Source organism: Mizuhopecten yessoensis, unplaced genomic scaffold, assembly GCF_002113885.1.
Source record: "Mizuhopecten yessoensis strain PY_sf001 unplaced genomic scaffold, ASM211388v2 scaffold5325, whole genome shotgun sequence".
In the NCBI taxonomy this organism is placed as follows: Eukaryota; Metazoa; Mollusca; class Bivalvia; order Pectinida; family Pectinidae; genus Mizuhopecten; species Mizuhopecten yessoensis.
Window position 1 is genome coordinate 245,737 of NW_018405992.1, and position 17,110 is coordinate 262,846.

Genomic DNA, 17,110 nt, shown 5'->3' on the forward strand with positions numbered 1-17,110 from the left:
ACTATTATACCCTTGTCACTGAATTCACTACTATACCCTTGTGACTGTACTCACTACTATACCCTTGCGACTGTATTTACTACTATACCCTTGTGACTGAACTCACTACTATACCCGTGTGACTGAACTCACTACTATACCCTTGTGACTGAACTTACTACTATTCCCTTGTGACTGAATTCACTACTATACCCTTGTGACTGTACTACTATACCCTTGTGACTGAACTCACTACTACACCCTTGTGACTGAACTTACTACTGTACCCTTGTGACTGAATTCACTACTATCCCCTTGTGACTGTACTCACCACTAAACCCTTGCGACTGTACTTACTACTATACCCTTGTGACTGAACTCACTACTATACCCTTGTGACTGAATTCACTACTATACCCTTGTGACTGTACTCACCACTAAACCCTTGCGACTGTACTCACTACTATACCCTTGTGACTGAAATCACTACTATACCCTTGTGACTGAACTTACTACTATACCCTTGTGACTGTACTCACTACTATACCCTTGCGACTGTTCTCACTACTATACCCTTGTGACTGAACTCACTACTATACCCTTGTGACTAAACTTACTACTATACCCTTGTGACTGAATTCACTACTATAACCTTGTGACTGTACTTACTACTATACCCTTGTGACTGTACTCACTACTATACCCTTGTGACAGTACTCACTACTATACCCTTGTGAAAGTACTCACTACTATACCCTTGTGAAAGTACTCACTACTATATCCTTTTGACTGAACTCACTACTATACCCTTGTGACTGCACTCACTACTATACCCTTGTGACTGAACTCACTACAATCGTGATGTCAGTAAAACTGTATTGTACCCAAGGATTACAATTATTCTAAGCGTGGTATTTTATATATGATGATTATTGAAGGCGAGGGTATAACTTGTTATTTAATTATAGTAGCTACCGGCATCAATTGCATTACCATTATTGTAAGTGAGGGTATTACATGTATCATTATTGTAAGTGAGTGTATTACATGTATCATTATTGTAAGTGAGGGTATTCAGGTATCATTATTGTTGGGAGGGTATTACATGTATCATCTTTATTGTTTGGAGGGTATTACATGTATCATCATTATTGTTTGGAGGGTATTACATGTATTATCATTACTGTTGGGGAGGGTATTCAGGTATCATCATTATTGTAGGGAGGGTATTGCATGTATTATCTTTATTGTTGGTAGGGTATTACATGTATTATCTTTATTGTTGGTAGGGTATTACATGTATTATCTTTATTGTTGGGGGGTTATTACATGTATCATCATTATTGTTGGGAGGGTATTCCTTTATCATCATTATTGTTAGTGAGGGTATTACATGTTTCATAATTGTTGTAGGGAAGGGTATTCAGGTATCATCATTATTGTAAGTGAGGGTATTAAATGTTTCATAATTATTGTAGAGGAGGGTATTCAGGTATCATCATTATTGTAAGTGAAGGTATTACATGTTTCATAATTATTGTAGAGGAGGGTATTCAGGTATCATCATTATTGTAAGTGAGGGTATTAAATGTTCTTGTATTATAAGTATTGTAGGGAGGGTATTTCATGTGTTATCTTAATTGAAGGGGGTATTATATTTATTATCTTTATTGTAGGGAGGGTATTCCATGTATAATCTTCATTGTAGGAAGGGTATTTCATGTGTTATCTTAATTGAAGGGGGTATTATATTTATTATCTTTACTGTAGGGAGGGTATTACATATGTTATCTTTAAATACATTTATTTCATTATTGTAGCGAGGGTATTACATTCATTATCTTCATTGTAGGAAGGGTATTAAATGAATTATCTTTATTGTAGGGAGGGTATTTCATTTATTATCTTTATTGTAGGGAGGGAAATACATAAATTATCTTTTTTTATATTTATTTCATTATTGTAGCTAAGGTATTACATGTATTATCTTTATTGTAGGGAGGGTATTACATGTATTATCTTTATTGTAGGGGGGGTATTGCATGTGTTATCGTTATTGTACGGAGGGTATTACATATATTATCCTTATTGTAGGGAGGATATTACATTTTTTTTTTATTGTAGGGATGGTATTACATGATCATCATTATTGTAGGGCGGATATTACATGTATTATCATTATTGTTGGGAGGGTATTACATGTATTATCATTATTGTTGGGAGGGTATTACATGTATCATCATTATTGTACGGAGGGTATTACATGTATAATCTTTATTGTAGGGAGGGTATTACATGTGTTATCTTTATTGTAGCGATGGTATTTCATTTATTATCTTTTTTGTAGGGAGGGTATTACATTTATTTCATGATTGTCGGGAGGGTATTACATTTATGTCATTATTGTAGGGAGGGTATTACATTTATGTCATTATTGTAGGGAGGGTATAACATGTATTATCTTTATTGTAGCGAGGGTATTACATATATTATATTTATTGTAGGGAGGGTATTACATGTATCGTCATTATTGTTGGGAGTGTATTACATGTATTATCATTATTGTAGGGAGGGTATTTCATGTGTTATCTTTGTTGCAGGGAGGGTATTAGATGTATTATCTTTATTGTAGGGAGGGTAATACATGTATTATCTTTATTGTAGCGAGAGTATAACATGTATACTCTTTATTGTAGGGAGGGTATTACATGTATTATCTTTATTGTAGGGAGGGTATTACATGTGTTATCTTTATTGTAGCGAGGATATTTCATTTATTATCTTTTTTGTAGGGAGGGTATTACATATATTATCTTCATTGTAGGGAGGGTATTACATTTATTTCATTATAGTAGGGAGGGTATTACATTTATTTCATGATTGTAGGGAGGGTATTACATGTATTATCTTTATTGTAGGGAGGGTATTACATGTATTATCTTTATTGTAGCGAGAGTATAGCATGTATACTCTTTATTGTAGGGAGGGTATTACATGTGTTATCTTTATTGTAGCGAGGGTATTTCATTTATTATCTTTATTGTAGCGAGGGTATTACATTTATTATCTTTTTTGTAGGGATGGTATTACATTTATTATCTTTTTTGTAGGGAGGGTATTACATTTATTATCTTTTTTGTACGGAGGGTATTACATTTATTTCATTTTTGCCGGGAGGGTATTACATTTATGTCATTATTGTAGGGACGGTATTACATTTATTTCATTATTGTAGGGAGGGTATTACACGTATTATCTTTATTGTAGCGAGGGTATTACATGTATTATCTTCATTGTAGGGAGGGTATTACATTTATTTCATGATTGTAGGGAGGGTATTACATGTATTATCTTAATTGTAGGGAGGGTATTGCATGTTTTATTTTTATAGTAGGTAGGGTATTACATGCATTATCCTAATTGTAGGGCGGGTTTTACATTTGTTATCTTTATTTACATTTATTTCATCATTGTAGCGAGGGTTTTACATGTATTATCTTTATTGTATAGATGGTATTACATGTATTATCTTTATTGAAGGGAGGGTATTACATGTATCATCATTATTGTAGGGCAGATATTACATGTATTATCTTTATTGTAACGAGGGTATTACATATATTATCATTATTGTATGGAGGGTATTAAATGTATTATCATTAGTGTAGGGAGGTATTACATGTATCATAATTATTGTAGGGAGTGTATTACATGTTTTATCTTTATTGTAGGGAGGGTATTACATGTATCATCATTCCTGTAGGGAGGTTATCACATGTATCATCATTATTGTAGCGAGGATATTACATGTATCATCATTATTGTTGGGAGGGTATTACATGTATTATCTTTATTGCAGCGAGGCTATAACATGTATAATCTTTATTGAATGGAGGGTATTACATGTGTTATCTTTATAGTAGGGAGGGTATTACATGTATTATCTTTATTGTAGGGCGGGTATTACATATATTATCTTAATTTACATTTAATTCATTATTGTAGCGAGGGTATTACATGTATTATCTTTATTGTAGAGAGGGTATTACATGTATTATCTTTATTGTAGGGAGGGTATTACATGTATCATCATTATTGTACGGCGGATATTACATGTATTATTATTATTGTATGGAGGGTATTACATATATTATAATTATTGAAGGGAGGGTATTACATGTATCGTCATTATTGTTGGGAGTGTATTACATGTATTATCATTATTGTAGGGAGGGTATTTCATGTGTTATCTTTGTTGTAGGGAGGGTATTAGATGTATTATCTTTATTGTAGAGAGGGTATTACATGTATTATCTTTATTGTAGCGAGGGTATTACATGTATAATCTTCATTGTAGGGAGGGTATTACACGTATTATCTTTATTGTAGCGAGGGTATTACATTTATCATCTTTATTGTATGGAGGGTATTACACGTATTATCTTTATTGTAGCGAGGGTATTACATATATTATCTTCATTGTAGGGAGGGTATTACATTTATTTCATTAGTGTAGGGAGGGTATTACATGTATTATCTTTATTGTAGGGAGGGTACTACATGTATTATCTTTTTAGTAGGGAGGGTTTTTCATGTGTTATCTTTATTGTAGGGAGGGTATTACATTTATTTCATTATAGTAGGGAGGTAGTACATGTATTATCATTAAAGAGAGGGTATGACATTTGTTATCATTATTATAGAGAAGGTATTACATGTATTATCATTATTGCAGGGAGGGTATTACATGTATTATCATTATAATAGAGAGGGTATTACATGTATTATCATTATTGTTGGGAAGGTATTACATGTATTATCATTACTATAAAGAGGGTATAACATGTATTATCATTACTATAGAGAGGGTATTACATGTATCATCATTATTGTAGGGAGGGTATTACATGTATTATCATTACTATAGAGAGGGTATTATATGTGTTATCATTATTAAGCTTCAATATGGCAAGCTGTAGTAATAATGACATCAGCTCCCATAGCTATTCAGTTATTCTTGCATTGGTCAGGAACACTTTAAATATTTCTGGGGGGGTTTGTTAGAAAAAAGAAGCATTGCATTAGTGTTCATTTCACTTTAAATCCTGGTGAATTCTTCAAATACATATTTTCAATGGCACGAAATCCAGATATTATTTGTAAAATAGACTTGCTTATGATTTTCTTCATTTCTGACCTGATACAACATTAACATTTACTGCCTCCATCAATGTTTGATCAAGCTCACCCACACTGATTACATGGTGATAACAACTAGAGTCCTTCCTTTCCTTTTATCAACTGATGCCAGTTGAAATGTTTTCCTGAGTATGAGATAGATATAGGCAGTCTGTTAGACCTGCTTTCAGATCCAGTGAACATTTTTTATCCAATGTAAGGAGTAAGTTTAGACACAGCTCTAGTTCCAGACCTAATTTGAGTTTACGACAACTTGACTGGCATTATCTCACAGGCTGTAGACTTTAACAGTTGCACACTTGTAAAAAAAACTGCTTCAAAATTTTCAAGCATTGGGTTGAAAAAAAAGAAGATACACAAACAACTTGAGATCAACATAGCAATTTATTACCTTTTTTCAAACAAGAAAGAATACTATTATGCAAATTAAAACTTTATGGTATGTCTGGGGTAACTCAAGCAGCCCCATTACTATGGTCTAGGCACATGGCACGACGTTCAGTCCTGGATAAGGAACTTGTGTTTGACATACAGGGCCACTACACGTGTTGGAAGCCTTCATGCTTTGAAAGGTTGTTAATCAACCTACAAAACTACTGTATGTAAATACTTAACATGTACGACTTAGGGGGAGAAATCAATACAAGTTACAAATTCATTCATTAATCTTATGGAATGGCATTATTACAGCAATCCATCATCTGCGATTGGAAAATGCCACCACAGGTGACAGGAGGAGATAGATGAGAGGGTTCACTTTAAGTTTTTTTTACCGCTTTATCACAATTGTTTATTGGTACACAAGTTCTTTATCCATGATTGTCAATGAATTTGAAAAATAAACTAAGAAAACCATGTCATCTCAATAGCATAATGCCCAAGTTGAGCAGCAAATTAAAACAGATCTACAGGGCATTGTTATTGGACACGTCTAAAAGGTAGAAATAATTACTAAATCAAACTGGGTATAAGATGACTAGAATCCATATTGATATATGTCACTCAAGCTAGAACTATCACACTGTGTGTCTATACAAACCAGGATATCTAAAGCTCAGTATAGCCTTTAAGTCTGTGTTTGACACAGAACTATATATATATTAAACAACACTTGGCATTCATACACCCACCTCATAATGTAGGCCCAAAAAACCTCAACATAATCAACTTAACTTCGGACTCAAATTTTCCAAAAGTTTACATTGAAGGATGACCTTTGTTTAAAATACATGTCTTTCCACTAAAAACTGCATGTAAAACATTTTTCATAAAATAAGTAAAAGCTTTATAGGACAAGATAGGTAATGTTTCAGTCAATCAACATGAAACATTCTATTTCTAAAATGTTTATGCTATAAAAAAAAAATGGGAAATAACGAACAGGGTAAATTCATATGAATTGTCCAAATTTACTTTTGAAATGAAAATGAAAGTTCTGACTCAAATGAATTATTCACACATTTCAACACTTGAAGATCTGTGTGACTAATATTTTCAATCTCCAAAGGACTGACCTGAATTTGGAAAAAGATAAAAATTCTCGTTAAGATTAGGCAATGGTAGCCATGGCCTCATTAATTTCCATAGTTGATCTAGGTACAGATGTGGACCCAGTACACAGTTACTCTACAACTCCTACAGTAGATATGACACAACATGAAGTTGTATGTATGTATCCAGTACACAGTTACTCGACAACTCCTACAGTAGATATGACACAACATGAAGTTGTATGTATCCATTACTACAAACCAATCATACTTGTGCAAATCTCACTTTCATTAATTGATCATAAAATGTATAGGGAAGCTGATATCTACAGTATAAACAATGCCAACAGCTGCATTTCTATGTGAGAAATATCATTCATTAGCAGAAATCTGTTTCTCTGCTGGTTTTGAAACATAACCTTGTCTCCTGTGCGTTACCAAAAGAGGATAGTCTGTACTTGATTAAAGGTCAACTCACAATGATAGGAGGGAAACAATGTCTTCAGTAAAATAATATTTTAATACAATGGCACAAGAATTGTTTTGTTGTTATCCTCTTTGTTCGATCCCACAAAATAAGGATGACTGATGGTGATCTGCTCAGCGTAGTCTAACTATAAAATTGTGTTTTCAGACCAAATTGCGTTTGTAAGGCACTACCTCAGCAATAGTACCAGAACCACCTGAAAACTCATGTTTTCCTTCTCTTCCTAGTAAGATATTGTTTACTCTGTCGTCAGTCATTAGGTTGAGGAATACTAACAATTTTCAGTATTGATGACGACAACACTATTCAGTTAAAAGAGCTAGCCATGACTTTTTTCTTGTTCCTTTAATGTAATTAATTTCAATGATTGAATGTGGGTTTATAAACCTCTCAAATCATACAAGAAATAAAACTTCGTTAAAAAAAATTACCTATCCATTCTTAGAGAGTAAAATAAAAGTTGTCTCAACCATTTTACATAATACATTTTATCTGCATCTCCTCAGCTGTCTGTCATGTTTGAATATTTTGAAAACATATGTACAGAAAGGCACAACATTTAGGGCAAAACATATTGGTCCCTCTACAGCACATAGTTGAGTGTACAAAAGAGTACTGGGACAATGGATGAGGGGTTCTATCATAGTCACACAACAACATTTATATCTGTTCCCCTTGAACAGTCTTGTGAGTTAAGATACATGCCACTTTTTATCTCAAAAATTACATTTCACCTTATCTTCTTAATTGAAGTTACGTGCATATTGACAGGCTTATAGCAAGCAGTGCTCCACTTGTACCAAAACAGTTGTTTACCTTACAGTCACAGGTTAAAACAGTACAATCTGAGAAAATCAATGATAAGCTGATAACATAACCTATCAATCAAGCTGATAATAAAAACATCATAACTGTAACACAATTGCTAGGTACATCCACCTAAGGCTGTTTGTACACACTAGGTTAGGGATAACCTCCCCTCCTCAGGGTTCTGTACTAGTCCTCTAGTCAGAAAGTAGTCCATTTCAGAAAGATTATCATCTAGTCCAATTGGTCCTGATCAGAATAACATTTGGCTGTTACATTAACTGGTAAATATATATACTACCATTTGGCTGTTACATTAACTGGTAAATATATATACCTTTCCAGAAAGCTGAAAATACAGGAATACTGAGTGTTGGTTGCAAAGTTTTCTGCGATATCACCCTACTTCCTTTACACTAGGAAGATTTGATGTCCATGACAGCTACCTAGTTCAGTAAAATACTTTGTGCTGGGTATGTTATAACTACAGTAGCCAGATCTCTGATCGTCTAGGTGAATACTTAGTGCTGGGTATGTTATAACTACAGTAGCCAGATCTCTGATCGTCTAGGTGAATACTTAGTGCTGGGTATATTATAACTACAGTAGCCAGATATTGAACCCAATAACTGTGAAGAAGGACTAGTGAATTCAACTAGTCACCAAGACTAAAATGTTTACGTAGTGTCTTTAAGGTCACAGGAAACACATAGATTTAAAACAAGTTTCTTCCAACTCTTTTCAGAAACTGCAATAAAATTGGGATCTTGACTTCATGCTCAGCGTTTATCTGAAATAATTCCAAATTTCGTGACTTTTTACAGAATGGAGTGTTTTTTAATTTTGAACTGAAGTATTTCTATACTTGATTTGGTTATACCACAAACTGTAACAGACTAAGTGTCAGGAATATGGGTGAGATTCTTCATATATCAACAACATGCATACATAAGGAGCAGAAAAACAGCAACAGATGTAAGCATAAGGCAATTAACATAATAATCATATAACATTTATCACTAAATGATAAAAACAGTTTGATAAAAAGTCAACCACATTGATTAAAAAAACTGTATAGCTGTACACATTAGAGTGATGCCTACACTAAACCTCCCTCCCCATGTCTCTGTAGGGTCAGTGGAAACACTCACACTACAGTGTACGTACTGTATAGCTGTACACATTAGAGTGATGCCTACACTAAACCTCCCTCCCCATGTCTCTGTAGGGTCAGTGGAAACACTCGCACTACAGTGTACGTACTGTATAGCTGTACACATTAGAGTGATGCCTACACTAAACCTCCCTCCCCATGTCTCTGTAGGGTCAGTGGAAACACTCGCACTACAGTGTACGTACTGTATAGCTGTACACATTAGAGTGATGCCTACACTAAACCTCCCTCCCCATGTCTCTGTAGGGTCAGTGGAAACACTCGCACTACAGTGTACGTACTGTATAGCTGTACACATTAGAGTGATGCCTACACTAAACCTCCCTCCCCATGTCTCTGTAGGGTCAGTGGAAACACTCGCACTACAGTGTACGTACTGTATAGCTGTACACATTAGAGTGATGCCTACACTAAACCTCCCTCCCCATGTCTCTGTAGGGTCAGTGGAAACACTCGCACTACAGTGTACGTACTGTATAGCTGTACACATTAGAGTGATGCCTACACTAAACCTCCCTCCCCATGTCTCTGTGGGGTCAGTGGAAACACTCACACTACAGTGTACGTACTGTATAGCTGATCAGTATCTTACACGGTCGACAGTGTTACAGCACTATAAGGATTGTCATGTACATTCAGGTGAGATATGTACCGTAATGGACAACACAAGTTGTATATTCATATATCAGAATATATACATGAATATGTAGGTAGTGAATGGAGACATCAACCAATAGCAGAGACTTGGGTTATTACCTAGATCTACAGTCAATAAGTTTAACTACACATCATTTAATGGCATTGATTAAAATCAGTTTTAAAATATTCTCACTCAGAGACTCTTATGTAAAAGAGTTGTTGTTAAATTGCATGTTTTGATTTTCCTATGATATATTAAAATACAGGTATACAGTTGCTGATTATGAAATACTGATGCATGATCTTTTGTAAGGAATTTCAAAAATATAAGCCATAAATCTACAGGCCACCTGGCTTTGAAATGACCTTGTGCTTTAAGGAGAAGCTGCTCAATGTAAGTGTAGTATAATATAACCTGCATGGCTTGTCTTGGTACAAAAAGCTATGTGTCCTAAAACAAAATCCTTGATTATGCTACCAATGATCACCACAACTGGGGTAGCTGAAGGGAGACAACCTAAACCTCTTCTTCTGTTATAGTTCCAAGGCAGAAACACCTAGGTATACGTATGACACAATGAAATAATAATGATGGATCCAATTCATTTATTTAATTTAAGAAATTCATGAGCAATAATTTTTACACCAAAATGATATGAAAAATTATGATGTCATCTATGTATGTAGGTACTACATAAGTACTATCCAATTTCTTATTGACATCCTACAGTTTTTTCATAAAGTAACTGTTATGTTTATTCACTGTGACATTGACCCCAGTGGCAGTTGTTAAGAAATATTGCTACCGAAAAGATTTACTGGTTTGCTTATATATACAACAGCTACATACTGAGGGGAGGGAGGGAGTGATCCACGCTGACAAGTCCTAGGTGTTCCCTTGACAATGTAAAAACTGTTGATGTTCAGCTTTAAACAACAAAATCAGTCCTTCTCCAATAATGTTTAAATTAATCCAAAGACAATAAGTTTTATGCATAATTGATATTTTGTTTAAATAGAAATATTAGGTGAAGCTGTGCTACAAGTTATACATGTACTTTAGCATGAGTGAGCAATTTGATAATGGAATAGTCATGGTGATCCCTTGTAACAATCTAAACATTACATAGACACTGCACCAACAGTGAGTGGTTTGACCTTTACAGTACTTCAAGTGCTGTATATGTCATACTATTACAGTGAGAGGTTTGACCTTTACAGTACTTCAAGTGCTGTATATGTCATACTATTACAGTGAGAGGTTTGACCTTTACAGTACTTCAAGTGCTGTATATGTCATACTATTACAGTGAGAGGTTTGACCTATACAGCACTTCAAGTGCTGTATATATCATACTATTACAGTGAGAGGTTTGACCTATACAGTAGTTCAAGTGCTGTATGTCATACTATTACAGTGAGAGGTTTAACCTTTACAGTATGTCATACTATTACAGTGAGTGGTTTGACCTATACAGTACTTCAAGTTCTGTATATGTCATATTATTACAGTGAGAGGTTTAACCTTTACAGTATTACAAGTGCTGTATATATCAGAAAATCAGGCATTTCATCCAAATGTTGTCTACCCTAATTGTACCACAACATCAAGTCACCATTACAGTGTACCACTTAAATTTTTGCAACATTTTTCAAAATTATCATAGCAAATTGACATATATATGTTGCTAGAACAAATTTGCATTGTTTAATTTTGTGAAACAGATCAAATTTCCTAATTTTTTTCATGTCATGATTCGAGTGTAAAAAAGGTGCCTAGACGGCTTAAGCACCAACCCTGACAACTATCATGAGTTTTAAGCTAAATATAACCACTGAACAATTTCTATGACCTGTTACTTGCATGTGTCTAGTATATTTTTTTATGTCAACATAAAAGCTGTTTACTCCAAAACAGTGAAGAAGTAAATATGACTTTGAATGTCTCCCATTTTGAGAAACTCTCTTAACATATTTGACACCTGTGGCTTTGGATGTAGTGGTGCTTAAGTTCCAAACCAGTTACACCCAACCTGATCACACTCATGGAATGATGACTTACTTATTATTTTCATTTAGCTCCTGAAGTATTGTCGGATGTATAAAGACATGTCAACACGATTGTGGAAATCAACAACAATAAATTATTACAAATTACATGAAGGGCTCTCCAGTACATTTTTTCATTATAAATTTAACAAAAATTTACAAATCAATATATGTGTGACACAATTCCAATTTTTGTCATAATTGCTGCTGAAATCTTAAACATGATCAGTTACTGTATACCAGGTAGCCACTAATTAGCTGTTAGGGCGTTTAACATTGTATTCAATATACTCCACTAGTACTATTTATGCATGCTGCCTAATCCACTAGTCATTACTTTATATCACTTATTTCTGTATTAATTCTTAGGAAACTACTCTTTAAATAATATTTCCAGAGATAATTACTATCAAAATTGAAATAACATCCTCTCAATTATGATTTCAATTATTTAAGAATAAAAACTATAGGCATATAGTTCACTCAAAAATATGGTGATTTACAATATTTATTTGCAGAAGGTTATAACTTAATAAAAATAAATTTAATCTTAAAATATCATCAGCTAAAATTGCACATTTGAAGTTTAATTACAATTAAGAAAAAAGTTACAGCTACTTAGAGAATTAAACAGCAAACATTGCAAGGTAACATGTATGTATAGACTTCAACAAAAGGCATCCCACTAAACCCTGACAAGACTCAATATTAAATGTATGCAATGTAATGGCAACCTTTTTAATAATATGGAATGTTCAAACAGCTAATATACTATAGCGTTTTTACGTTTTGATTCTGTCTGTCATTTTCATTTTCCACAAAATCATCAAAGAGACTAGGCCAGGCTTCGGTGTCATCATACGAGCCTAGGTCGTCACCGACCTGCTCAGTGAAATTGAGAAACATGTCCCAGGTATCCCGTGGGATGCCCCGGATATTTGGATGGACATCTAGAAACTCAAGCCACCGCTGTACTATAGGGGGTTCTGTCTGTGAGAAGACCAGCTTCCAAAGACTGATTGTCATATCAATGGGAAGTGTTCTTTGTCCCGACTCTGCATCCAGCCCAAACTTGTAGGTCCATCTATACAGATCCTTGAAGTTTTGCTTGTCCTTTACTTCTGTTAACAAGTCTGTAAACTTACTCTGAATACCTTTGATGGAGTCTGATTTTATTGCTTTGCAACCATTGACAAACTCCTCTCTTGTAAACTTGCACATTGTCTTGGCCTGGAACTTCCATGCTAGCACCAACACTATAAATTCATCTGGATTTACATCTAAATCTGCACAGAATTTTTCTATACCTTCAGCTAATATTGCATCCTCCCCTGGGTCCTTGTATTGCTCAAACAGTGTTTGTATCTTACTTTCAGAGTAGTCCCTAGATATGAAAGATAATCTTTTGTTATCGCCATTGCTATGTTTTTTGATTGGCGGTAGTTTTGGGTATGGTGTGAACATTTTTTTGTCTGAGATTGGTTGAGGCTGCCTGCTGGAGGTTAGATGACTGAGGACATCCCCACCCCCAGCATCTGAATTGAGGGCCTGGGGCTGGGAGCCTGCCCTGCCCCGATAAGTCCCTGCTGCGGATGCTGACCGTGGTGTACTGGAGTACCTAGAGCTGGTCGAGGTTCCAGGGGTCTCACAACAAGATTGACACTTTCCCATTGGAAATTACTCCGCTGACAATTGTATACCTAGAATAAACAGAGTGAAAAATGCAGAAACAAATTTATATAGATAATTCATTTTAAATGTTCAAGTTAACATACATATATCCAATCACTATTTTTCAACACTTTTTCAAAACTTGGTTAAAAAAAAAAATTGTACATATATATATGTATAAGCACATACAATGTGGATGCACAATATGTATCGTCACTACTGACTTTATACATTATAAGATCCCTAAAAACATTTCATTCCTGGTATTAAATTGATGACCAAATCATTTTTTCCCAATCAAGCTTGCCAATAGCATGAGAAAACAGACAGAATCAATAATATGAAGAAATAGGATGCATTAATTATTCAATTGACGAAGAGGTAAGATACATAGGAAGGAGCTATTGACAGCTACATCATCAGGCAATCCTCCACTCACAGGATATTGTCATCATCTGAACACACCCTGGTCTTCATTTTACCATCAGATAATTCAAATTTGAACCAAGGAAAATTCATACCAACATACAGTTCTCTAGCTAAAGAAAACCTTTTCTAAATCACAAACAACTTAATATAAACTCACTAAATTTGTTCTTCATAGCAAAGGAATTCTTAAATAAGTCCTGTTGTTTACCTTCAGAGATTATTCAGGTGTTCTAGCTGTTAAAATAATTATCACCTCCAGTGAACACAGGGAATTTATACAGACACTCTACATCCATGTGTTCAACCCAAGAGAATTCATACAATACTGCTGGTCATGCCTCTCATCATCCAGGAGGAAAACAGCCTTTCTTTGCAAAAAGACTTTCTGGTCCTAATGATGCCTTATACCAACGATAAACTGTTCACAGGAGAGGTAGGTTATGAATTACTTCAACTCTTAAATTATCCCCTTATAGGCCCAGGCCCCGGGGGAGCTTCCTTCTTCCTTTACATAACAATTGAATCCCAGGTCCATAGGTTGAGATCTGTTTTTCTCTTACCCTGGACAGGTGTATCCACACTTTTACCAGTGTGAGATATCCTTGTCTTACCCTAGAGTTGAGACGGAGGATTCCCCAATTCATAATAACAGTATGACGCCACGTCAACAATCCATCAACGTCTTGTCAACCCTGAATTTAGCCTGTAACATTAACATTGCATTTTGTATATGATACATAATGGGTGAACAGGGTAAGAGAAAAATAATCACTCACCCCCATGAGGGTGAGATAGGGGAATCTAAACCCTTGCGGAAAGATTCTTAAGTTGCCAAACACTTGTCAAAGCTTCATGTTTTGCAACTTAAGAAATTTCCCCCTCGGGGGATGAGAGATTCTATTAATGTTTGTGTATGGTTAAGGAATAGAATTTTCTTGGGTAGGGGCAGTCTTCTAGCCTAGTCCTATGAGCATACATCTATTTTAAAATTATGTTCCAAGAACTTAATGGTAACTAATGGTAGAGACACACACAGTCAAACCACATGTAACTAATGGTAGAGACACACAGTCAATCCACATATAACTAATGGTAGAGACACACACAGTAAAACCACATATAACTAATGGTAGAGACACACACAGTCAAACCACATGTAACTAATGGTAGAGACACACAGTCAATCCACATATAACTAATGGTAGAGACACACACAGTAAAACCACATATAACTAATGGTAGAGACACACACAGTCAAACCACATATAACTAATGGTAGAGACACACACAGTTAAACCACATATAACTAATGGTAGAGACACACACAGTTAAACCACATGTAACTAATGGTAGTGACACACACAGTTAAACCACATGTAACTAATGGTAGAGACACACACAGTCAAACCACATATAACTAATGGTAGAGACAGCCAAATCACACAAGTAATGCATTATACAACAAACAAGCTTAAGCATGTGCAGGTCTTCATTGTTCAATTTTATCAAACAGAAGATCAAAGATATTCCTTAACTCTTGTAGTAACTCTGTGGTATTACATTAATAGGGTAAACTCTGACCAACGAAACATACAGTGTACAATAGTAATTACTCATCTGTGTAGATAACCTTCATCCATCAGCATTCATAGTAAATCAAGTGCAACTAATACAATGGGCACATGCATGTCCTACAATTAAGGTGTATACATGAGATGGAGTTAATCCCCTACATCCTGTGAAAGGCAGCTTATCAAACAGCCACCAGTTACAATGATGTCTGTGAAGTACAAGTAAACACATTGATTTTCACTCATCAATTTTTACTTCCTCCATTATTGCCAATGTGTATTGGTATTGAGTATGAATGGTTCCAGAACTCCTGTCGCAATGAACCTGGGTCCTTCAGGAATATATTTTGTACAAGGGCTGTAGGACATATTTGTCATACTACATACAACAGTTTTTATCTCATGAAAACAGTATTTTTTAACACTGCAGTCTACTTTTAAGATTTAGTTAATATATTACTGGCATAGTTTTAATTAAAATGGTGTTTTTTAAAATATTAATGTTGGAGTCCACAGCATAACTTTAAATAAAGTAATCTTTTTTATACTAGTTTCCGAAGTACATATCTAATAGCCTTGTTAATCATTCAACTAAGATCTGTTGCAATTAGACAGAAGAATGAGCATTTTCTGAACTTGAAAAATCCAATCCAAATACCAAGTTTTTATCTTCAATGTCTTAATCAACTGTACTGTACAATCATAAAAAAAACCCAGAAAATGGGTCATTTTCTGAAACTATCTTAAAGTCTCAGACATATATGCACTACAAAATACTGGAGTCATATATGTGATAAATATTTGAGGATTTGAACTCATACGACCAATGACCCCCAAAATAGAAAGATATATCAAACTCTACACAAGTGAACTTGTATGCCCTTTCTGAGTGTGAATGACAATCCCATAATACTATCACAGAAAAGTAATCATTAAAGGGAGCTTCTAAAAGGAAGGTACAAAATAACAAGAATTAAACCACCATCACTAGCTGTGATTGTACCTGATCCTGGTGAAATTCTAGCTAAATCCTCCATCACAGGAGCCATACGCTACCCAATACAGAATGTATCAGAAAAGCAAGAATTGGATTCCATCTAATCATCAGGACACTCCTAGTGATTGTGTTATTTCTGTATTTAATCTAAACAAACACACCTCTGCCATATATGAAGCCACAATGTAAAACATGTCTGCCATAAAACTCAAATGTATGCAACACAGCTCTTCAATTTACAGCCACAGTGTATACAATTCATCTCTGTTTGAATAGCCACAGTGTATACAATACATCTCTGTTATTTATAGCCAAAGTCAAACAACAAATCTCTGCCATGAATAGCTACAGTGTATATTCAAAGCATCTCTGCCATGAATAGCCACAGTGTATACAACACATCTCTGCCATGAATAGCCACAGTTTATATTCAAATCATCTCAGCCATGAATAGCCACAGTGTATACAACACATCTCTTCCATTTACAGCCATATTGTATACAATAAATCTCAGCCATGAATAGCCACAGTGTATACAACACATCTCTTCCATTTACAGCCATATTGTATACAATACATCTCTGCCATGAATAGCCACAGTGTATACAACACATCTCT

At 34.8% G+C, this 17,110-nt stretch overlaps 1 protein-coding gene across 5 annotated transcripts in view; it reads right to left on the reverse strand.

Moving 5' to 3' along the window:
• Positions 1 to 5,543: 5,543 nt before the first annotated feature.
• Positions 5,544 to 17,110, reverse strand: part of LOC110450559 (DCN1-like protein 3) — a 25,478-nt gene continuing 13,911 nt past the window's right edge. The window contains exons 2-3 of one of the 5 annotated variants that reach the window (XR_002462987.1): positions 11,246 to 13,524; positions 5,544 to 11,153 (exon numbers count right to left, since the gene is read on the reverse strand). Coding sequence is in view for 4 of the 5 variants with exons in the window: in XM_021498151.1 (XP_021353826.1) it covers positions 12,596 to 13,495 (900 nt within the window). In the remaining variant the exon portion in view is untranslated. Of the gene's footprint in view, positions 13,525 to 14,484; positions 14,628 to 15,518; positions 15,586 to 17,110 lie in introns of those variants that run through there. The other 4 variants (XM_021498151.1, XM_021498150.1, XM_021498152.1 and 1 more) reach the window with 4 other exon arrangements.